Genomic DNA, 21,451 nt, shown 5'->3' on the forward strand with positions numbered 1-21,451 from the left:
CTGTATAGAATCACAGAATCTTACAGCACAGAAGGAGACCGCTTGGTTCGTTGTGCCTGTGTCGGTCCATTGCTAGAACTATCCAATTAGTTCCACTGACCCTGCACTTTCCCCCAAGCCCTGCACATTGAGGTATATAATCCAGCTCCCCTGTTTGAAAGTTGATGTTGAATCTCGTCACGCCACCCTTTCCGGAGGAAGAGTCAAAATGGGAGGGAAAAGGTGAAAGTTTTGCTGTGTAAATATCTCCCTTGCCTCTTGTGACCTTAGGTGACGTGATCCTGAAGGAAGGAGACACGGTGACCTTTGGACATCCGCAGAGTTCGCAACTGGACCGATGGGAAAAAGTCCGGCAACCCAACTCTGAATTTCACTTCATGGTAAATCTCTTTGAAAGGAAAAAAGATGCTTTTTCAACCCTTGTAATGTTTTCAGCTGAGGAATAGTGAGAGCGTTTGCAGCTGAACCCCAGAGTTGAGTGCCCTGTGAATGGGCAGCATTGCACCATCTTTGGTAGTTCCCCAGCTTGTAAATGGCCCCACAGAACCCCAGTGCCTTCCGGGGCAATTTGCAGGAGCCACAACTTGAACTTTTATACATAAGAACATCTCGATTCGATTCCAGAAAATGCAGTTACGATAGACATGAGATTTAACAACTATTTCCCCTGGAAGAGGAAAGGCCACGAGAAAATTGAACAGGTTTTTTAAAATGTTCTAATAGGAGCAAAGACTCTCATCTCTGGTTAACGAGCCAATGTTGCGGGGTCATAAATTTAAAATTGTCTACAGAGTGAGAAGCTAGGAGAAATTTCTTTACACAGAGTGGTTAGAAGAGTGGAATGATTTGCCAGAGTGAGTAGTTGAAGGCAATAAAATAGATAAATGTTTGAAGCAGAGAAATATAATGGATGGGGAAGAGAATCTGGCAATGGGAGTAATTTTGAATTGCTCCAGACAGAAGACACAGACACGATGGGTTGAATGGCCCCCTTCTGTGCAGTAAACCTCTTGTTCTATGCAATAGTATTACACAAATTATCTTTCAATAAACACATTGGTTCTTAGAACTTCCTACTGCTTTGGTCTCCTTACCCAAGAAAGGATATATTTGCCACAGAGGGAGTGCAGCGAAGGTTCACCAGACTGATTCCTGGGATGGCAGGACTGTCGTATGAGGAGAGATTGGGTCGACTGGGCCTGTATTCACTGGAGTTTAGAAGAATGAGAGGGGATCCCATTGAAACGTATAAAATTCTGACTGGGTTGGACAGACTGGATGCGGGGAGGATGTTTCCCCGGGGCTGGGAAGTCTAGAACAAGGGGTCACAGTCTCAGGATACAGGGTAGGAAATTTAGGAGAATTAGGAGAAATGTTTTCACTCAGGAGCGTGGTGAACCTGTGGAATTCTCTACCACAGAAGGCTGTGGAGGCCACGTCACTGAGTATATTTAAGGAGGAGATAGATAGATTTCTAGAAACAAGAGGCATCAAGGGATATGGGAAAAAAGCGGGAACATGGTGTTGAGATAGAGGATCAGCCATGATCATATTGAATGGTGGTGCAGACTCGAAGGGCTGAATGGCCTACTACTGCTCCTATTTTCTCTGTTTCTATGTAATAAGATCATAGCTGAACTTCTACATCATCTCCACTTTCCCGCCCGATCCCCATATCCCTTGATTCCCTTCGTGCCCCCAGATCTTATCTCTCAACCGTGAATATACTCATCCATTGAGCCTCCACAGCCCTCTGGGGCAGAGAATTCCAAAGGTTCAGCACCCTCTGAGTGAAGAAATTTCTCCTCATCTCAATCCTAAATGGCCGACCCCTTATCCTGAGACTATGCCCCCTAGTTCTAGACTCGCCAGCCAGGGGAAACAACCTCTCAGCATCTACCCTGTCAATCCCCCTCAGTATTTTATATGTTTTATTAGATCACTATTCTTCTAAACTCCAGAGAGTATAGGCCCATTCTACGCAATCTCTTCTCATACGACAGCCCTCTCATCCCAGGAATCGGTCTGGTGAGCCTTCGTTGCACCGCCTCTAAGGGAAGTACGTACCTTAGGTAAAGAAACCAAAACCAAAACAATACTCCAGGTGTGGTCCCACCAAACCCCAATATAATTGCAGTAAGACTTCCTTATTTGTATACGCCAACCCTCTAGCAATTAAGGCTAACAGACCATAATGAGATAAAAGATCAGATAATCTGTTCGTGGTGATGTTGGTCGAGGGAACTCGACTGCACTGGGGTTCATTTCGAGTGGGATGGAATTGAAAAGCAGGCAACTTATGTTAAACTTGTATAGATCCTTGTTTGGACCGTACTTGTGAGCAGTTTACGTAGGATTACATAGAATATATGGCACAGAAACGAGTCATTCGCCCCAACCAGTCCATGCCGGCGTTTATGCTCCACTCGAGCCTCCTCCCGTCTTTCCTCAGCGTAACCCTCTATTCCCTTCTCCCTCATCTGCTTGTCCAGTCTCCCCTTAAATGCATCGATACTATTCTCTTCAACCCCTCCCTGTGGCAGCGAGTTCCACATTCTCACCTCTCTCTGGGTAAAGAAATTTCTCCTGAATTCCCTATTGGATTTCTTGGTGACTATCTTATATTGATGGCCTCTAGTTATGCTCTTTGCCACAAGTGGAAACATTCTCTCTGTATCCACTGTATCAAAACGTTTCATCATTTTAAAGACCTCTATTAGGCCACCCCTCTGCCTTCGTTATTCAAGAGAAAAGAGACCCAGCCTGTTCATCCTTTCCTGATAGATATTCCTTGCAAATCTTCTCTGCACCCTCTCCAGTGCCTCTATATCCTTTTTATAATATGGCGACCAGAACTGTACGCAGTTCTCCCAAGTGTGGTCCAACCGAGGCGCAATACAAGTTTAGTATCGCTTCACTACTTTTCAATTCTATCCCTTAGAAATAAACCCTAGTGCTTGGTTTGCTTTTTTTATGGCCTTGGTAACCTGCATCGCTACTTTTAGTGATTTGTGTATTTCTACTCCGAGATCCCTCTGCTCCTCTACCCCATCCAGACTCACACCCTCCAAGTACTATGTGACCTCCCTATTCTTTCGACCAAAATGTAATACCTCACATTTATCTATGTTGAAATTCATTTGCCAATTATATGCCCATTCTGCAAGTTCTGGTCTCTATTATAAAAAAGATATGGGGTACTGGAGAAGATCCAAAAAAGATTTACACGGATGATATCGGAACTGTCAGGAAAGGTGGAACATGGTAGGGCTCTTTTCTCTATAAAAGAGGAGACTGAGGAGTGACATAATCTCCACTGTGCTTTTGTGGGAGGAGGTTGGGGAGTATATTGAAGGCTGAGATCGATAGATTTTTGGACTCTAGGGGAATCAAGGGATATGGGGGATAGTGCAGGAAAGTGGAGTTGAGGTGGAAGATCAGCCTTGATCTCATTAAATGCGGAGCAGGCTCGAGGGGCCGAATGGCCTACTCCTGCTCTTATTTCTTATATTCTGTCGGCTGCTGATTACATTGTGTTGTGTGTCTTTTGTTTTCTCCCAGTTTGAGCTGTGTGACTGTGAGCAGGAACAAAGCAGAGGACCAAGTCAAGGCCCCATGTCTAGCTCCCAGGTACAGGTAAGCAGTGCTTACGGGAAAACCTTACCAGTTTTAGCCGGGGAACGCAAATGCCTTACAGTACCCAACTTGGTGTAGAAAATAAAGCAAGCCGGTCATGTGACATTAGCAGACTTCGAGCTAGTCTGATTAATCCTTTCTTTACAATACGAGTGACCGTCTGCAAGCTCCTGTTATCTCTGGTCGATTATGCACAGAGTATCATTAACAATTGAACAAAGAAAGACTTGCACTTCTATAATGCTGTTCATGACCTCGGGACATTCCAAAGCACTTTACAGCCAATACTCACTTTTAAAATGTAGTCACTATTGTATTGTAAGAAACGCAGCAGATCTTACAAACAGCAATGTGGTAATGACCAGATAAACTGTTTTAGTGCTGTTGGTTGAGGGATAAATATTGGCCAGGCATGCAGGCTGATAAGTGGCAAGTAACATTCGCACCACACAAGCGCCAGGCAATGACCATCTCCAGCAAGCGAGAGTCTAACCACCGGCCCACCTTCAAGGGCATTACCATCACCGAATCCCCCACCATCAACATCCTGGGGGTCACCATTGACCAGAAACTTAACTGGACCAGCCACATAAATACTGTGGCAACACGAGCGGGTCAGAGGCTTTGGGGAGTGTCTCACCTCCTGACTCCCCAAAGCCTTTCCACCATCGACAAGGCACAAGTCAGGAGTGTGATGGAATACTCTCCACTTGCCTGGATGAGTGCCGCTCCAACAACACTCAAGAAGCTCGACACCATCCAGGACAAAGCAGCCCGCTTGATTGGCATCCCGTCCACCACCTTCAACATTCACTCCCTCCACCACCGGCACACCGTGGCTGCAGTGTGTACCATCTACAAGATGCACTGCAGCAACTCGCCAAGGCTTATTCAGCAGCATCTCCCAAAATCCGCAGCGTCTACCACCTAGAAGGACAAGGGCAGCAGGCGAATGGGAACACCATCACCTGCAAGCTCCCCTCCAAGTCTCACCATCCTGACGTAGAATCGTAGTCATTACGGCACAGAAGGAGGCCATTCGGCCCATCGAGTCCATGCCGGTTCTGTAGAGCAATCTAGTTAGTCCCATAGCCCCGCTCTATCCCCGTAGCCCTGCACGTTTATTTCCTTCAAGTGCCTATCCAATTTCCTTTTGAAATTATTCATTGACTTCGCTTCCCTACTTGGAAATATATTGCCATTCCTTCGTCACTGGGTCAAAATCCTGGAACTCCCTCCTTAACAGCACTGTGGGAACACCTTCACCACACGGACTGCAGCGGTTCAAGAAGACGGCTCACTCAGGGCAACTCGGGACGGGCAATAAATGCCGGCCTTGCCAGCGACGCCCACATCCCATGAACAAATTTTCGACAGTGCGGCGCTTCCTTAGTACTGCCCCTCGGACAGTGCAGCACCCCCTCAGTACTGTCCCTCCGACAGTGCAGCACCACCTCAGTACTGCCCCTCCGACAGTTCAGCACTCCCTCAGTACTGCTCCTCCGACAGTGCAGCACTCCCTCTGTACTGCTCCTCCGACAGTGCAGCGTTCCCTCAGTACTGTCCCTCCGACAGTGCAGCACTCCCTCAGTACTGCCCCTCCGACAGTGCAGCGCTCCCTCAGTACTGCCCCTCCGACAGTGCAGCGCTCCCTCAGTACTGCTCCTCCGACAGTGCAGCACCCCCTCAGTACTGCCCCTCCGACAGTGCAGCGCTCCCTCAGTACTGCCCCTCCAACAGTGCAGCACTCCCTCAGTACTGCCCCTCCGACAGTGCAGCGCTCCCTCAGTACTGCTCCTCCGACAGTGCAGCACCCCCTCAGTACTGCCCCTCCGACAGTGCAGCGCTCCCTCAGTACTGCCCCTCCGACAGTGCAGCGCTCCCTCAGTACTGCTCCTCCGACAGTGCAGCACCCCCTCAGTACTGTCCCTCCGACAGTTCAGCACCCCCTCAGTACTGTCCCTCCGACAGTTCAGCACCCCCTCAGTACTGTCCCTCCGACAGTTCAGCACCCCCTCAGTACTACCCCTCCGACTGTGCAGCACTCCCTCAGTACTGCCCCTCCGACAGTGCAGCGTTCCCTCAGTACTGCCCCTCCGACAGTGCAGCGTTCCCTCAGTACTGCCCCTCTGACAGTGCAGCACTCCCTCAGTACTGCCCCTCCGACAGTGCAGTGTTCCCTCAGTACTGCCCCTCCGACAGTGCAACTTTCCCTCAGTACTGCCCCTCTCACAGTGCAGCATTCCCTCAGTACTGCCCCTCCCACAGTGCAGCGCTCCCTCAGTACTGACCCTCTGACAGTGCTCCCCTCCCTCAGTACTGACCCTCCGACAGTGCAGCGCTCCCTCAGTACTGACCCTCTGACAGTGCTCCCCTCCCTCAGTACTGCACTGGACGTGTCAACCTAGGTTAAGTGCTCGAGTCTCCAGAGCGGGGCTTGAACCAACAACCTCTGCCCACTGAGCCTCCGATGACATCAAAAATGTCTCTGGGACCCTCGCTCGATCCACTGATCCACTCTATCAGTTTGTATGGTAGATAAACCATACAAACTGATAGAGGCTATACTGTGTCACTGACCTCAGCCGTGGTGACATTAAGGGGGCGAAAATCAGCCACGGTTCCTGACTGCAATGGTTCGTTCATATCCCCTATCGGAGGTGTATGGAATGGGCTATTGGCAGGGGTTTTCTTGTGGGAATTGTGTATAATGTGTAAGCGACTGAGTCTAGCCAATGATGGACTTCTTTTGACACGACCCGTTAACAGTAACTTGTTTTCCTTCCAGACACAGATGATCATGCCTGTCCCTTGCCCAAGATTTCCGGCTCCTCGGTTATTTTTGGGAGCGTTTCCTGGGTTCATGTCGGGAATGCTGTGGCCCGCGGAGGAAGCTGAAGCCGGCACCAGGCGTGCTGTGGCACTGCGTGACTCCGGGATATCCGCGGAGGCGAGGGACTTTCCTTGCTCGTCTCTCGAGGGACTCCAGTCCACCCTACCTCGGATGGTGTGGCTCCCCTATCGTCAACCCGTGCCCCCAGGATGTGCGAGCCAAGGCTTTGATGCGGCAGGTCCCGGTACATCTGTGCTGGCAGCTCCAGCTGGAGCATCCCATAACCTGGTGGTGCCATCGGTGACCGCGGCAGAGACTTCCCAGTTGTCCTCCTCAGCAGACGGGAGTTTATCCGTCGCTGATGGATCTGGAGTGGAGCGGCCCTTCGATTCCCAGATAGCGGAGCGCGGCCCACTTCTCCCGCGGTGGAGTTCGGGGCCGAGAGGTCCTCCCGCCGGACCTTCGAACGTCCCCATGCTTGAAGGTTGCACGGAGGGTCTCGTATCGGCGGAAGAAGCTCCGCGCTGGGAGCAGCCGCCTTTCTCAAATGAAGGCTGTGGCTCCGGTGGGAAAAGGCCGTTCTGGGATGAGCAACGAGAGGCACGAGTGTCTCCCGGCGGAGCAGGCGGGAGGGCCGAGGTCACCAGCGCGCCCGCGTGTGACCACGTCCGAACGCCGACACCCTGCTTTCGCCGGGACTCGGCACGATGGAGGAGCTTGGGTGAGCTCGCGCTGACGCGTGTGAACCTGCCGGTGCTGCCGGTTGGAGTCGCTCCCTTGGATGGGTGCAGGACCGGTGCCCTGTCGGCCCGGCCTACCGCTGCACATGCCTGTGGTCGGGGAGGGACTACGGCACCTGGCGTCTGCCGGAACGGTGCAGGCGGCGGTCAGACCTCCCGAAGCAGCGACACGAAGGGCAGCGCTCCCAGCAGTGGGGAGCTCGAGGCGGAGGAGGCCCTGGCGATGGAATGGGCACCTTCCGTGCAAAATGAGACGGCAGCCGGTACTGGCGTAAGGGATGCGGCAGAGGCGGCTGTGCCTGTGGACTCCCTACCTGATGTAGATGCCGGTGGACATTTTAACAAGAGCGGAAGTGAGAAAATTGTGACTGTGCCCACAGTGCAAGGTGGCACGTTTACAGAGGAGGTACCAGCAGCTTCAGAGTTGGGCACTGAGGGCACCAGTCATACATCAGAAGGCCCTGGTCACACGTCAGAAGGCTCCGTGTCCGCCTCCGGTGGCTATTGTCAGGAGCCTGCCAAAGTTGATGTGCAGGGAGTGGAGAGTCAATGTCACTTGCTGCTCGAAGACGGCTGTCTTGGGCAGAGCAAGCCCGTCGACCTGATCAAAGACTCCGAGTTGCTTAATGCCGGCGTTGCTCGATGGGCGGATTGTTCTTCCCGGGCGGCTATTGAAAATAAGGAGAAAATGCAAGCTGGGAAGAATGAGTTTGGCGCCTCTGGGCCGAATGTACAGACCGAGAGACAGCGTGATGCCACAGGAGGTCTTCCTTTGGTGGATGAAGATCTTGTTGAGGGTAGCTCTGCATCTGAAGAGGATTCAAATTGTGACCAGACTCTGGAGGCTTCGAGGCAACCTGACGACAATCCCAGGGATGTTGGCCTGACTAAAGATATTCCAGTGCATGACTTGTTAATTGAAGACAGACTTGCAGGCAGCACAAGAGTGTACGTTGGAGATGAAGAGAAGGGCGTTTCGCGGGGAGAGCCCTCGACATTATCGGTGGACTCTGACTCTGCAAAGCACGAGCATCCTTTGAGTGCAGTTGAGTGTCGTCCCAGCTCCATGGGTCTAGAGTTGACTGCTTCCACTGGGGAGTTGATGGATGGCAGCTTGGACGATGACCATCTCATTGAAGATAAAACAGCCGCAGACGTGAACAGTGGCCGCACGCTGACCGTGGGGGCCGCAGGGAAGCCGTGGTCAGCCGGTGATGGAGAGGTGCAGCCGGTGGGGGAGTGCCGTCCATTGGATGGCTTGTCTCCTGCGGACAGCCCATCTGATCTCTCGGGTAACCGTGTGGCACAAGACCTACCTTCGTCTGTGAGGGTGGGACCTCTACATTCACCAACCGGAGAAGCAACGCCTGGTGACACCACCTCGACAGCTGACTATCCAAGCGGCACACTGCGCTTGAGGACGGATCACCCCGCCCACTCTTGTCCTGCAGCAGTTTCCAGCGGGGTTACAAAAGGGACGGGAGAAGATGGAAATGTGATTGACCCGGAAGCCAGGCAGCCTTCGAGCCCTCCTGCAGAGTCGGAAGCGGCACCCGAGCAGGAGGTCCCTGAAGCGTCTGTAGGCGGACTTTCTGTGTGTATAAAACCGCCGCACGGTGGGCAGACTCCCGCGGAGGAATGGTCAGGTGCGGCTTCCGAGTGTCTCGTGCGGGATAATTCCATGCCAAACGTTGACCCTTTCACCTGCGCTCCCAGGAGCAAAGGTGGGTGGGAGCTGGCCGTGGAAGCGGCCATGGAGGTGGACACCCTCCCAATTGGTACGCGCCCAACCGCAGGGCATTCCGTGCCTGGAGCCGCCAGCGCCGACGATAAAAGCCCGGCGTGTCGCGACGCGGGCGAGTTGTGCGCCTCTTCTCTCGTGGGACCTGGGCTCGTGGATCCGGCCGGCGTGCAGGATGAAGTCAGTCCGGCCAGCCCACGGGCGGAAGGAGAACATTCGTGCACAATGCTCGGAGAGGCATCAGGAGCCCTCGGGGGCTGCGAGATGTACAGAGGTACTCCAGGGGATTCCTCCGAACTAGGGGGCACTGTTGCTTTCATGGAAGACGTGGAAGCCCAAGGTGAACTGAACGCGACTGACCAAAGACGGCCAGAGACGGATGAACAATCGCATGAATTGCACCCAAGAGATGACCTCTCGTGTGACGGTACACCGGTCCTCCTGGAATGTACAAAACTCCTCAACGTTCCTGTAGGATCTGTGCTTACAAATGTCGAGTCGGCAGGAGAGCTCTGTGTCGCTGGACTTGCTGTAAGTAACATGACAATGAAGGAAGGTCACCCCTACTGTGAAGGAGCAGGTTCTGACGTCATGGAGACTTCTGTAATACCCGACCTCGCTTTAAGAGTTGATGCCATGGAGGTTGGCGATCACAGTGGAATGGATATGGAATTTGATCCAGTGTCCGAGCGTGAGGACAGGAATGCGCTCCTGGCATCTGATTTAGCCAACGTCCGTCTAACGTCAGCGGAGAAAAATGCCAATTCACCGGATACAGAAACCAGTGTGCCACCAGTCGGCTTAGAGTGTGTTGTTAGCGATAAACCCGAGCCATCGAGGACCGGAGACCCTCCCGCTATTAAACACACGGAGATGCGAGGGCAGGATGTTTGCGTGGGCAGAGTGGTAGCACCCTCTGTGTGGGAGCTGGCCTCCCACCCTCTCGCGGTGCCTCGCCCGCCGAGTGCCCAGCTCGCTGCCTCTGCCGAGCCTGAAACCTGCCGAGGGGAAGAGGAGGTGGACGAGAGACCGTTGCCAGAGTGCCCTGCTGTGACCGACCCCCTTGGTGAACTTGACGGGACGAGGGAGGAGGAAGGCGAAGGACTCGGGCTGTTGACGCAGGACGGAGATCCAAGTTGCGCTCTTGAAAGATCAGAAGGGACGGACACGCCCGCGGTGCACGAGCGTGGCACCAGTTGCACAGCGGCAGACCCTAGAGCCCCGTCTAGTACGCGGGCAGCAGGAGCAGCCTGGCACGAGCCCCTTACTACAGTGACACCCGGGGCTGATGGCACTCCCAGCACACCCGCACAGACTGAACGCACGGACCACATGGCAGGGGAAGAGCATTCATACGCGGACGAGCCTCCCCACGGAGCGGGAGTTTTGAACAGCGCGACAGCCAGCTCGGCAAGCGAAGGGAACTTGTGGTGCAAAGCAGTAAGGATTCAAAGACCAGCCGGTCCGCTCGGCCGTACTCCAGTCACGAGTGACCGTGAGGCTCCAGGTCCGTCCCAAGCCGAGGGGTCCCCAGCGCAAGGCGTGGGGGTCAGTCGGCTGGGGCTGGACAGCAGCCAAGTCGGGGAGGGCCATCTGACTTCGGGGTATCTAACAGCCGACGTACAGTCTGGAGCCGCTGGACTGTTGGGTGGGCCGAGCGATCGTTTCACCGACACAGGTAACATGGAGCCAAGTGGGAATCCTGCAGGTGAAGAATGGGAGAAATTCCATTCATCCAGTGATTATGGGCCAGGAGTGAGCTCACCGATGGAGAACAGTAAATCTGAGACTGCAGAAGTGGGAGGCTGTGAACCGTTAAAGATCCAACGTGTACGTCGGCACGCTCTGAACGTGCCCGACACCAAAGACTTCGGTTTAGCTTCAGCACCACTGGTTACCTCTGGTCAGATCGAGGCAGCAGAGGCTGAAGAAAGCCTGGCACCTCCGGTCAGAACCGTCCCACCGCCCGGCTTGACTGACAGCAATCCGGCAACTCTGAGGGGTCTGGGTGGTGGAAATGTGGCAGAGGTCGAGGGTGAATTTGGCGGCTCTGGGAAAGGAGCCGACAACTGCCCCGCCTCGCGCGGTCCCTCTGCTTCCGCGGAAGAACGTTCCAGGAAGAAAGTTCTCCCTTCTGTCACCAGCCACGGAGGTGGCGACGGTTCTCCCTATAACCACGCCCAGTTTGATGCAGAAATCCTTCTGGATGAGGCTTCCGCTGCTGCACGCGTTGCCACGGCGACACCAGCTGAGCACGGTGCGGCGGTAAATGACTCTGTCTTCGATCCCGAGCGCGAGTCTGTCGCTGAGCCGTGTGGTCACGTAACTCCCTCCGATCCAAGCGCTTGGCTCCCGCCCCGGGACGCTCGGCCGCCCTCGGGTATTGCGTTTGAGAGAGAGTTGGGGTTAACTAGCGCAAAGGAGCAAGAATCGGCCTGGAGTGATGAGCGAGGGTGTTTGGGGGCAGCAAGCGCCGACCGGTTAGAGCAGAGTGTGGCCGGCATCGCAGAGGCAGAGGTGATGGAGGTGGGATTGAATGGAACCCCTGCCGATGAGAAGTCCCAATTACCGTTGGAGCACTCGGGAAAGGATGGGGAACTCGTTGAAGATGGACCTGCAGAGTCCATGGCCTCTGACTCCCAGAGGACAGAACTCCAAGAGGACATCACCCGAGGCCCATCCGAGGCTGAAGAGCAGAATGAAGAAAATGTGTCTGAAGAGTTAATGGGGAGACATGGTAATGTGGAGTGTGGGCCCCGGGAATGTTGCAGCCCCTTGCATGGTCAGGAATTTAACTCCACGACTGGGACGGAGTTATCTGAGCGACTGGATTCACCTCTTGAGACGGAGCAGCAAGTCGGTGAAGGATCCATCAAGAGTGATGGTACGCTGGGTGATGGAGCAGTGGAAAGCAATGAGCTGACTGGCCGCGACAATGACGATGAGGTCTGCAGCGACGTGTGCGCAGTGCAAACCGGAGTACGTCCCCTGTGCACGCGGGTTCCAGATAGCCCAGAGGAGGGAGAGGTTTGTGTTCCAGTTGCATCCTCTACCGGCCCACAGCCCCCGTCCTTTACTGCAGTTACGTCCTCTGAGCAAGAAGCGAATGATGCAGGAAGAGTTAATCGGCCACCCTTAGGCGCTGGAGAGAGACCTGCTTCTGTGTCCTCTGAAAAGGAGGTTCTTGCGGATGAAAGGGAGACGGAGAGGTCCAATGCCCCGGAGGGGTCTGCAGGACCGGTGCAGTTGGTGGCACCGGAACTCCGAGCCGGAGCTTGCCCGTCCGGAATCGAGGCGGAGCCGCTTACGGCATTGCACAGTCCTGATGCACAGCAGCCGACTCTCTCGCATTGTGGCCTGGCAATGCCAAGCTTGGCCCTTGTAGAGCCCAGGGTGTTAGAAGCTGAAAGGGGGGGCAGTTTTCAGGGTGAGGACTTGGTGGAGGGATTTAACTCCGCGACTGAGTTATCCGAACGACTGGGTTCATCTCATGGGGCGGGGCAGGAAGTAGGTGAAGGGTCCATCGAGAGTGACGATGTCTCATCATGCGGGCCCATGGGAAGCAATGAGCTGATTGACCGGACTGATGATGAGGAGGAGGAAGAGGAGGAGGAGGAGGAGGAGGAGGAAGAGGAGACGGCTTGTAGCGGAGAACAGCCAATCTGCATGCAGGTGCCAGGTAGCCCAGAGGGGAGTGAAGTTGCGATTCCAGATCACGAGCAATTGAGCATTGGAACTGATGAGACTAACCTCAACACTGAACTCATTGGGCCTGCTTCACGGGACCATACAGTTCCAAGAGGGGTAGACTTCAGTCTCGTCGACCCAGCAGCTGGGAATGAAGGTGACCCGGGGCAGACATCAGCGCTTGTGACACCCGGCGAGGGGATTCAGCAGGACACCATCCCTCTGACAGTCCTCTCTGATGAGGTGTCTGCCTCTGGTGAAGAACCAGCTGAAGACCCTCGGTTAGATGATCACCGGGTGGTGAACAACCACGAGTCGAGTCCGGCCCCTGGCCTGAGGGGGGCTGACCAGCTTGAGGATCAATTAAGATTCTCCTTGGAAGCTGAAGGAGGGCCTCTGGGTTTTGTAGAGGAGGGCTACGCAGATCAGAGAGGGGACGCAGAAATAACTCTGTTGGGTGAGACGAGAGTGAGTGCACCGAGCAAGTTAGTTGCCCGGACCTTGAGTAGTGTGGGAATTGGGATTGTGATGGCACAATCATATTGCCCCAACCTTGCCTCCAAATGGAGAGACTCAAAGAATGACCTGGAACAGCACCTTAAAATGGAAAACCAAAATGAAGCCGTGTTGAGGACATGCTCGCCGACAAAAGCGGGGGTTGAGCTGGAAAGCGCGCAGGTGGCCATTGGTGAATTTGCACCGATCGGCCTGGAGGCTAACGTCATTCACTCCAACTCCCTCAGTGAAGGACGGGGACCTCTGCTCCCAGAGCCATCGGACTTGGTACCGATCGTTGAGACGCATCAGGGACTACGCACCAAACCCAAGCCTCGATGTGTCGACACTGGATGGCGAGACGTGGAACTGGATGCGATGGAGAAGTGTCGCCAAGACGTGGAGAGGGGCACCGATTTCTCCGAGATGGAAACCGCTGATATAAACAATACAGAGACTGGTCTTGAGTTTGCCTCAACGATTGTCTCATCAAGTCCAGAGTATCTGAACCTACAACTTTCAGAGTCTGAATCTGAGAGGGAAGAACTTGCAAGCAGGAAGAAATTAAACGGCCCAAGGCATCTTGGTTCCCGAGCGTCGAAGAGACCTCATGGAGGAGAAGAGGCGTCGACTTCAAATTCTACTGCCGCAGGTCCCAGTAAAAGAGCATGCACATCGCGGCAACCTGGAGCAGGCGAGCTTCTATCGGCAGAGGTGCTGAACCCGAGTCTCCTGTCCGTCGCCAAAGAGCTGACGCAACATCGAGCTCGGCACGTTGGCAGACTGGTTCGACGGTTCTTTGCAGAATACAGCGCCTCCAGGGAGCATCGAGTTCCCAGCAAAACGAGAGCTGTAAGCAGAAGGGATGAAGTGGTGCGAATAGTCAGAGAGTTCTTCAAGACTCACGAGCCCGAGACTGTTGGTACATCGCAGCGGAACCTGAAGAATGAGAACTCCTCGGCTGAGGATCAGTCTCGCACCTCTGAGAATTCAGAACTTGGGCAAGAGGCAAGGGAGGAGGATGAATCATCGTGTCTGGAAGTGTCTCAGGGACGGGAGGTGCAGCATGAGAGCCCTTATTGCATTGCCCATGGGTTTGACTATACCTGTGGCGATGATGGCACCGCCCTTTCTGCTGCAGCAGAAACGTCCCCCTCCATCTATCATTCACCCAATGAGGAGATGAGTTGGCACGGGCGCGTGATCGGTGATTCGGAAACATTTCCTCTGGAGGAGGGCGTGAAAACGGAGACTGTCCACGATAATTGCTGGGCCGACACCTCGCAAAGGATCACTTCAGACTCCAGGAGGTCTCCCCACTTCGGTGACACCGCCTCTGGCAGTGCCCAAGAAGACCATGTCCAGACCCAAGAGAGCTCCACAAATGATGGTTCCGACCCTTCCATCTGCCTTGCTCAGGGCACAGGGACCTGTTCGGAGATGGTTGAGGCTCCCAGGGCGTGTGTGACGGGATCCTTGTCCCTTCCCCAGCGCTCTTCCAGCACTGATTCCCACGAGGGGTTAGAGGATGATGGATACGTTGAGTGGGAGAGCTTGGGAGTGAAGGGGTCTCCAAGTGGAGCTGATGGAATGGAGGAGACCGCAAGTGAGAGAAGGGAGGATTCTTCTGATGTACGACTGAGGCCATTCAGCTCTGCCCTCGCCGAGTGCGATGGAGAGGCCGATTCCGATTCAAGGTGTTTTTCCCCTCCACCTGGTTGGTCTGTTGACTTGGCCATTGGTAATGTGGCAGGATTTCGCCACAATGGCAGACCTGGCTCAGAAGTGTCGGCTCCTTCACCTGCTCCGAGCAAGGACTCTTCTCCTGACCCTGGGGGTCTTGGTGGACTGATAGATCTTAACGTAACAGAACCAGCACCACCTGACCACGATAATCTGGGTCATAGTGACGATGAGGCTCGAAGTCTTAGTGCAGCAGAATCATCACCTCCTGACCACGATAATCTGTGTCGTAGCGATGATGAGATCGTAAGTCTTAGCGTAACAGAACCAGCACCACCTGACCACGATAATCTGTGTCGTAGTGACGATGAGATCGGAAGTCTTAGCGTAACAGAACCAGCACCTCCTGACCACGATAATCTGTGTCGTAGCGACGATGTGATTACAAGTCTTAGCGTAACAGAACCAGCACCACCTGATCACGATAATCTGTGTCGTAGTGACGATGTGATTACAAGTCTTAGCGTAAAAGAACCTGCAGCACCTGACCACGATAATCTGTGTCGTAGTGACGATGTGATTACAAGTCTTAGCGTAACAGAACCTGCAGCACCTGGCCACGATAATCTGTGTCGTAGCGACTATGTGATTACAAGTCTTCGCGTAAAAGAACCAGCACCACCTGACCACGATAATTTGGGTCGTAGTGACGATGAGATCGTAAGTCTTGACGTAACAGAACCAGCACCACCTGACCACGATAATTTGGGTCGTAGTGACGATGAGATCGTAAGTCTTCACGTAACAGAACCAGCACCACCTGACCACAATAATCTGGGTCGTAGCGACGATGAGATCGTAAGTCTTGACATAACAGAACCTGCACCACCTGACCACGATAATCTGGGTCGTAGTGACGATGAGATCGTAAGTCTGAGCGTAACAGAACCTGCAGCACCTGACCACGATAATCTGTGTCGTAGTGACGATGAGATCGTAAGTCTGAGCTTAACAGAACCTGCAGCACCTGACCACGATAATCTGTGTCGTAGTGACGATGAGATCATAAGTCTGAGCGTAACAGAACCTGCAGCACCTGGCCACGATAATCTGTGTCGTAGTGACGATGTGATTACAAGTCTTAGCGTAAAAGAACCAGCACCACCTGACCACGATAATCTGTGTCGTAGCGACGATGAGATCGTAAGTCTGAGCGTAACAGAACCTGCAGCACCTGGCCACGATAATCTGTGTCGTAGCGACGATGCGATCGTAAGTCTGAGCATAACAGAACCTGCAGCACCTGACCACGATAATCTGTGTCGTAGCGACGATGAGATCGTAAGTCTGAGCGGAACAGAACCTGCAGCACCTGGCCACGATAATCTGTGTCGTAGCGACGATGAGATCGTAAGTCTGAGCGTAACAGAACCTGCAGCAGCTGACCACGATAATCTGGGCCGTAGCGACAATGAGGCCGGAAGTCTTAGTGTAACAGAACCTGCAGCACCTGACCTCTGCAATCTGGGCCGTAGTGACGATCAGGTGGGAGAGAGATTTCCGAATGCTGTAAGAAGTGGCAGGCCAGCCGCTCCTTCTCTGGGTCTCCCTGTTGAACGGCAGAGTCTCGCGCTGTACGGTTTGGGAGCGGGAAGGTGCGCTGCGCTGGACCTTGCTCCCAGCAGCGGTGCCGAGCGCGTGCCGAGTTTCACAGACGACTGCGATTGGAAGCCAGTGGGAGGACGTCCCTTCAGCCACTCGGCTTACTCTGACCCGCGGAGAGACCCAAGCGTGGCGGCAGGATCGTCGGGCCGCGGATCAGGCGGGAGTGAGCGGGAGGCCAGGGCGTTGGCCCAATCCTTGCGTTCGGGTTTCACGGCCAGCCCAATGCCCGGGTCTGAGGCCGAGCGACTCGCGCGGACGGATTCTCGGAGCGTCGACTCCAAGCGTCCAGTCTGGAGCCAGAGCTCGCCCGAGCTCGTGTGGAAGGGCAGGCCGCGTGGGGGAAGAGAACTTGCCCTCCAGGAAACTGCAGCGGAGGAGCCACCACGCCCAGAAGTGCCAGGAGATTCCGTGGCCCGCAGAGATGGGTTCAATACCGACCGGAAGAGCGGGAAAGCGCCGACTGATTGCTTTACCGGGTCCCGGGAAGACACGGGAACGGACGGAGATACAGCGACCCCAGCAATAAACCAAATTAGTTCAGGTAAGGGTTTTATTCTGGATCATGGATTGAGAAACCCGATGGTGGTGCTGTGGCTTACAGGGCAACACATAGTGAGAGGGAGAGCCTCGCTGCCTCAGAATATGATCAGCAGACGCCAAGCTTAGCATTTAGAAACTTGTAGAAAGCTGGGTGGAGGGGGAGTGAGTTTACTACAAAGTCTAGGAGCCATCGAAGGATATCCATGTAGGAGTTGGATTTATCCTTTGGCACGCTCCTGCTTTCTCCCTACTTTCTCCTCTCTGCCCCCCCCCCCGCTCTCTGCCCCCCCCCCTCCCTCTGCCCCCCACCTCCCTCTGACCCCCAGCTCCCTCTGACCCCCAGCTCCCTCTGACCCCCAGCTCTCTCCCTGATCACCATCTCTCGCTCGCTCGCACGCTCTGCCCCCCCTCCCCCCACTCGCGCTCTATGCTCCCCCCCTCGCTCGCGCTCTCTGCCCCCCCCGCTCGCTCGCTCTGCCCCTCCCTCCCTCTCTGCCCCTCCCTCCCTCCCTCTCTGCCCCTCCCTCCCTCCCTCTCTGCCCCTCCCTCCCTCCCTCTCTGCCCCTCTCTCCCCCACACTCTCTCTGACCCATCCCCTCTCTCTCTCTGCCCCCCCTCTCTCTCTCGCCCCGCCCCCTCTCTGCCCCTCCCCTCTCTCTGCCCCGCCCCCCTCTCTGCCCCGCCCCTCTCTGCCCCGCCCCCTTATCTGCCCCGCCCCTTCTCTGCCCCGCCCCCTTCTCTGCCCCGCCCCCTTCTCTGCCCCGCCCCCTTCTCTGCCCCGCCCCCTTCTCTGCCCCGCCCCCCCTCTCTGCCCCACCCCCCTCTCTCTGCCCCGCCCCGCCCCCTCTGCCCCGCCCCCCTTCTCTGCCCTGCCCCCTTCTCTGCCCCACCCCCCTTCTCTGCCCCCCCTTCTCTGCCCCCCCCTCTGCCCCACCCGCCCCCCTCTGCCCCACCCGCCCCCCTCTCTCTGCCCCGCACCACCTCTCTCTGCCCCGCCCCCTTCTCTGCCCCGCCCCCCCTCTGCCCAGCCCCCCTCTCTGCCCCACCCTCCACTCTCTGCCCGCTCTCCCTCTCTGCCCCGCCCCCCCCTCTGCCCCGACCCCTTCTCTGCCCCGCCCCCCTTCTCTGCCCCGCCCCCCTTCTCTGCCCCGCCCCCCTTCTCTGCCCCGTCCCCTTCTCTGCCCAGCCCCCCATTCTCTGCCCCGCCCCCTCTCTCTTCCCCGCCCCCCCTCTGCCCAGCCCCCCCTCTGCCCAGCCCCCCCTCTGCCCCGCCCCCCTCTCTGCCCGCCCCCTCTCTGCCCCCCCTGCCCTGCCTCCCTCTCTGCCCCGCCCCCTTGCCGCGCCCCTCTGCCCTGCCCCATTCTCTGCCCCGCCCCCTCTGCCCAGCCCCCCATTCTCTGCCCCGCCCCCTCTCTCTGCCCCACCCCCCCTCTGCCCCGCCCCCCTCCCTGCCCCACCCCCCACTCTCTGCCCGCCCCCCCTCTCTGCCCGCCCCCCCTGCCCTGCCTCCCTCTCTGCCCCGCCCCCTCTCTGCCCCGACCCCCCTCTCTGCCCCGACCCCCCTCTCTGCCCCGACCCCCCTCTCTGCCCCGACCCCCCTCTCTGCCCCGCCCCCTCTGCCCCGCCCCCTCTCTCTGCCCCGCCGCCCCCTCTCTCTGCCCCGCCCCCCTCTCCCGCCCCCCCTCTCCGCCCCGCCCACCCTCTCTCTGCCCCGCCCACCCCTCTCTCTGCCCCGTCCCTCTCCCTCTCTGTCTCTTCCCCCCCCCCGCCCGCGCTCTCGCCCCCTCGGCGCTCTCCCTGTTTCTCTCTCTGTACCTCTCTCTCTGTCTAGTGAGACCAATTGGATAGCTCTTTCAAAGGGCCAGCACAGGAAGGATAGGCCGAATGGCCTCATTCTATGCTGTATGTGTCTATATTTCCAGTCAGTGTTAAACCAGACTGTTTCATCACGACCCACAGTAGTGTAAAACTCTTGGAATCATTTCTAATGTTTTCTTTCCAATACGTTTCCTCCGCAGGTTACTGTGCTGGAGTTGGGATGCTGGAGGAAAGAGGTGCTGCCGCTGTTTGTGCGGACAGTGACTCACACGCGACTCCCGTGCGGCAGTGCTGGACGAGGGACGGTGATTACTCTGTGTCGTCGGCTGAGCGCCGTTGCGAGAAACGCCACCGCATCTCCCCGCCTGACGCGGAGATCCGGGCGGCTACGATACCGATTCCCGCGGGATCGAATACTCCCCTTCACCAGGGTGCAGCGTGGCAGGCTGGGCCTGATGGGCAGAGCACGGCGGGTCCTCCCCCACGGGCGCCACTGGCCAAACGGAGCCTCTCGCTGTGGGCGAAGAGGAGGAGGATCGGCGGGTCGGCCGAGGGGACTGGTCCCGGCACGGGGCAAGTGGCCGCCCCGCCCCGCAAGGACCAGGGTCCGATCGACCGCGTGATCGTCATCAGCGACAGCGACAGCGAGGAGCAGGCGCCGCCAAGAGCCATCAAGGAGGAGAGCGAGAGCGAGGAGGAGGCGGGAGGCAGCCCGTGGGGCGGAGGGGCGGGAGCTGCGGCCCCACCTGCACCCGACTTCCCTCCGCGGCCCCAGCCTGGAGCGCACGGCGGGGGCAGCGTTCTCTCCGAGCGCCTGTCGGGCATCGCTCGCCCGGCCGGAGCCTCGTGCCGGGCAGCTGCGCCCCTCCACCCGACCGCTCCTGCCCGCTGCGCCAGCGGCCCGGGGAGAGGCGTGCCGGAGCAATGCGCCACGCCTCTGACCCGCAATTGCGGTTCTCCCCCCATCGAGCTCCTGCGCCTCCCGAGCCAGCGCCCGATCCCCAGCCCGTGCTTCCGGCCCTCGTGTAAGTCCGAACCGTGCGCCATTCCCTCCGAGGCTCGGCTCCAACCGTCCCCAGATCCCTCGTCGCTCGCCGAACTCCAGGACGCGAGGCTCCCCGATAAACTCGCCCTTCCGTACCGTTTTGAGGACGAACCGCTCCTGCCCCCCGAGCTGGAATACGTCCTGGATTCCCCGGGGCAAGCGGACCACCATGATTCCCAGAACGGCTCCTCCAGCTTTCAGGATCGATCGGCCAACTCTCCGGGCACCGCCTTCCCATTTAGCGCTGGCCGACATCCCGCGGAGCAAGGATCCGGGAGAGGCTGGGCCGGATTTGACCCTTCCCACAGCGACAGCGATCCCTGTCCCGTCTGGGCCCCGGACCCCCGCGAAGTAAGGATTCCCGCTCGCCCGAGGTGCGAGGACGCTTCGCAAGGAGCTGGCAGAGGAGGTCTGGGGTCGGCCCTTCCGGAACGCCGGGATGGAGCCAATGATCCGTTGGGTAAGAACAATCCCAGGCTGCGTTTCTCAATGACTGACTCACCTATCCCCCCGCACTGAGTCCCCCATCCCCCACACTGACCCCTCCCTTCCTCACACTGTACTCCCTCCCTTCCTCACACTGTACCCCCTCCCCCATACTGTACCCCCTCCCTCCCCCACACTGTACCCCCTCCCTCGCCCACACTGACCCCTCCCTTCCTCACACTGTACTCCCTCCCTTCCTCACACTGTACCCCCTCCCCCATACTGTACCCCCTCCCTCCCCCACACTGTACCACCTCCCTCCCCCACACTGTACCCCCTCCCTCCCCCACACTGTACCCCCTCCCTCCCCCACACTGTACCCCCTCCCTCCCCCACACTGACCCCTCCCTTCCTCACACTGTACTCCCTCCCTTCCTCACACTGTACCCCCTCCCCCATACTGTACCACCTCCCTCCCCCACACTGTACCCCCTCCCTCCCCCACACTGTACCCCCTCCCTCCCCCACACTGACCCCTCCCTTCCTCACACTGTACTCCCTCCCTTCCTCACACTGTACCCCCTCCCCCATACTGTACCACCTCCCTCCCCCATACTGTACCACCTCCCTCCCCCACACTGTACCACCTCCCTCCCCCACACTGTACCCCCTCCCTCCCCCACACTGACCCCTCCCTTCCTCACACTGTACCCCCTCCCTCTCCCACACTGTACCCCCTCCCTCCCCCACACTGTACCACCTCCCTCCCCCACACTGTACCCCCTCCCTCCCCCACACTGTACCCCCTCCCTCCCCCACACTGTACCCCCTCCCTCCCCCACACTGTACCCCCTCCCTCCCCCACACTGTACCCCCTCCCTCTCCCACACTGTACCCCCTCCCCCATACTGTACCCCCTCCCCCACACTGCACCCCCTCCCCCACACTGTACCCCCTCCCTCCCCCACACTGTACCCCCTCCCTCCCCCACACTGCACCCCCTCCCCCACACTGCACCCCCTCCCCCACACTGCACCCCCTCCCCCACACTGTACCCCCTCCCCACACTGTACCCCCTCCCCACACTGTACCCCCTCCCCCACACTGCACCCCCTCCCCCACACTGCACCCCCTCCCCCACA

At 57.1% G+C, this 21,451-nt stretch overlaps 1 protein-coding gene across 1 annotated transcript in view; it reads left to right on the forward strand.

Moving 5' to 3' along the window:
* Positions 1–270: 270 nt before the first annotated feature.
* LOC139242389 (uncharacterized) overlaps positions 271–21,451 on the forward strand; it is a gene marked incomplete at its 5' end in the record, with an annotated part of 55,827 nt that continues 34,646 nt past the window's right edge. Inside the window, 4 exons of the mRNA XM_070870336.1 lie at positions 271–380; positions 3,562–3,636; positions 6,425–17,021; positions 19,039–20,343. Of these exons, the coding sequence (XP_070726437.1) occupies positions 271–380; positions 3,562–3,636; positions 6,425–17,021; positions 19,039–20,343 (12,087 nt within the window). The remainder of the gene's footprint in view (positions 381–3,561; positions 3,637–6,424; positions 17,022–19,038; positions 20,344–21,451) is intronic.

Source organism: Pristiophorus japonicus, unplaced genomic scaffold (assembly GCF_044704955.1).
Source record: "Pristiophorus japonicus isolate sPriJap1 unplaced genomic scaffold, sPriJap1.hap1 HAP1_SCAFFOLD_1317, whole genome shotgun sequence".
NCBI classification, from domain to species: Eukaryota; Metazoa; Chordata; class Chondrichthyes; family Pristiophoridae; genus Pristiophorus; species Pristiophorus japonicus.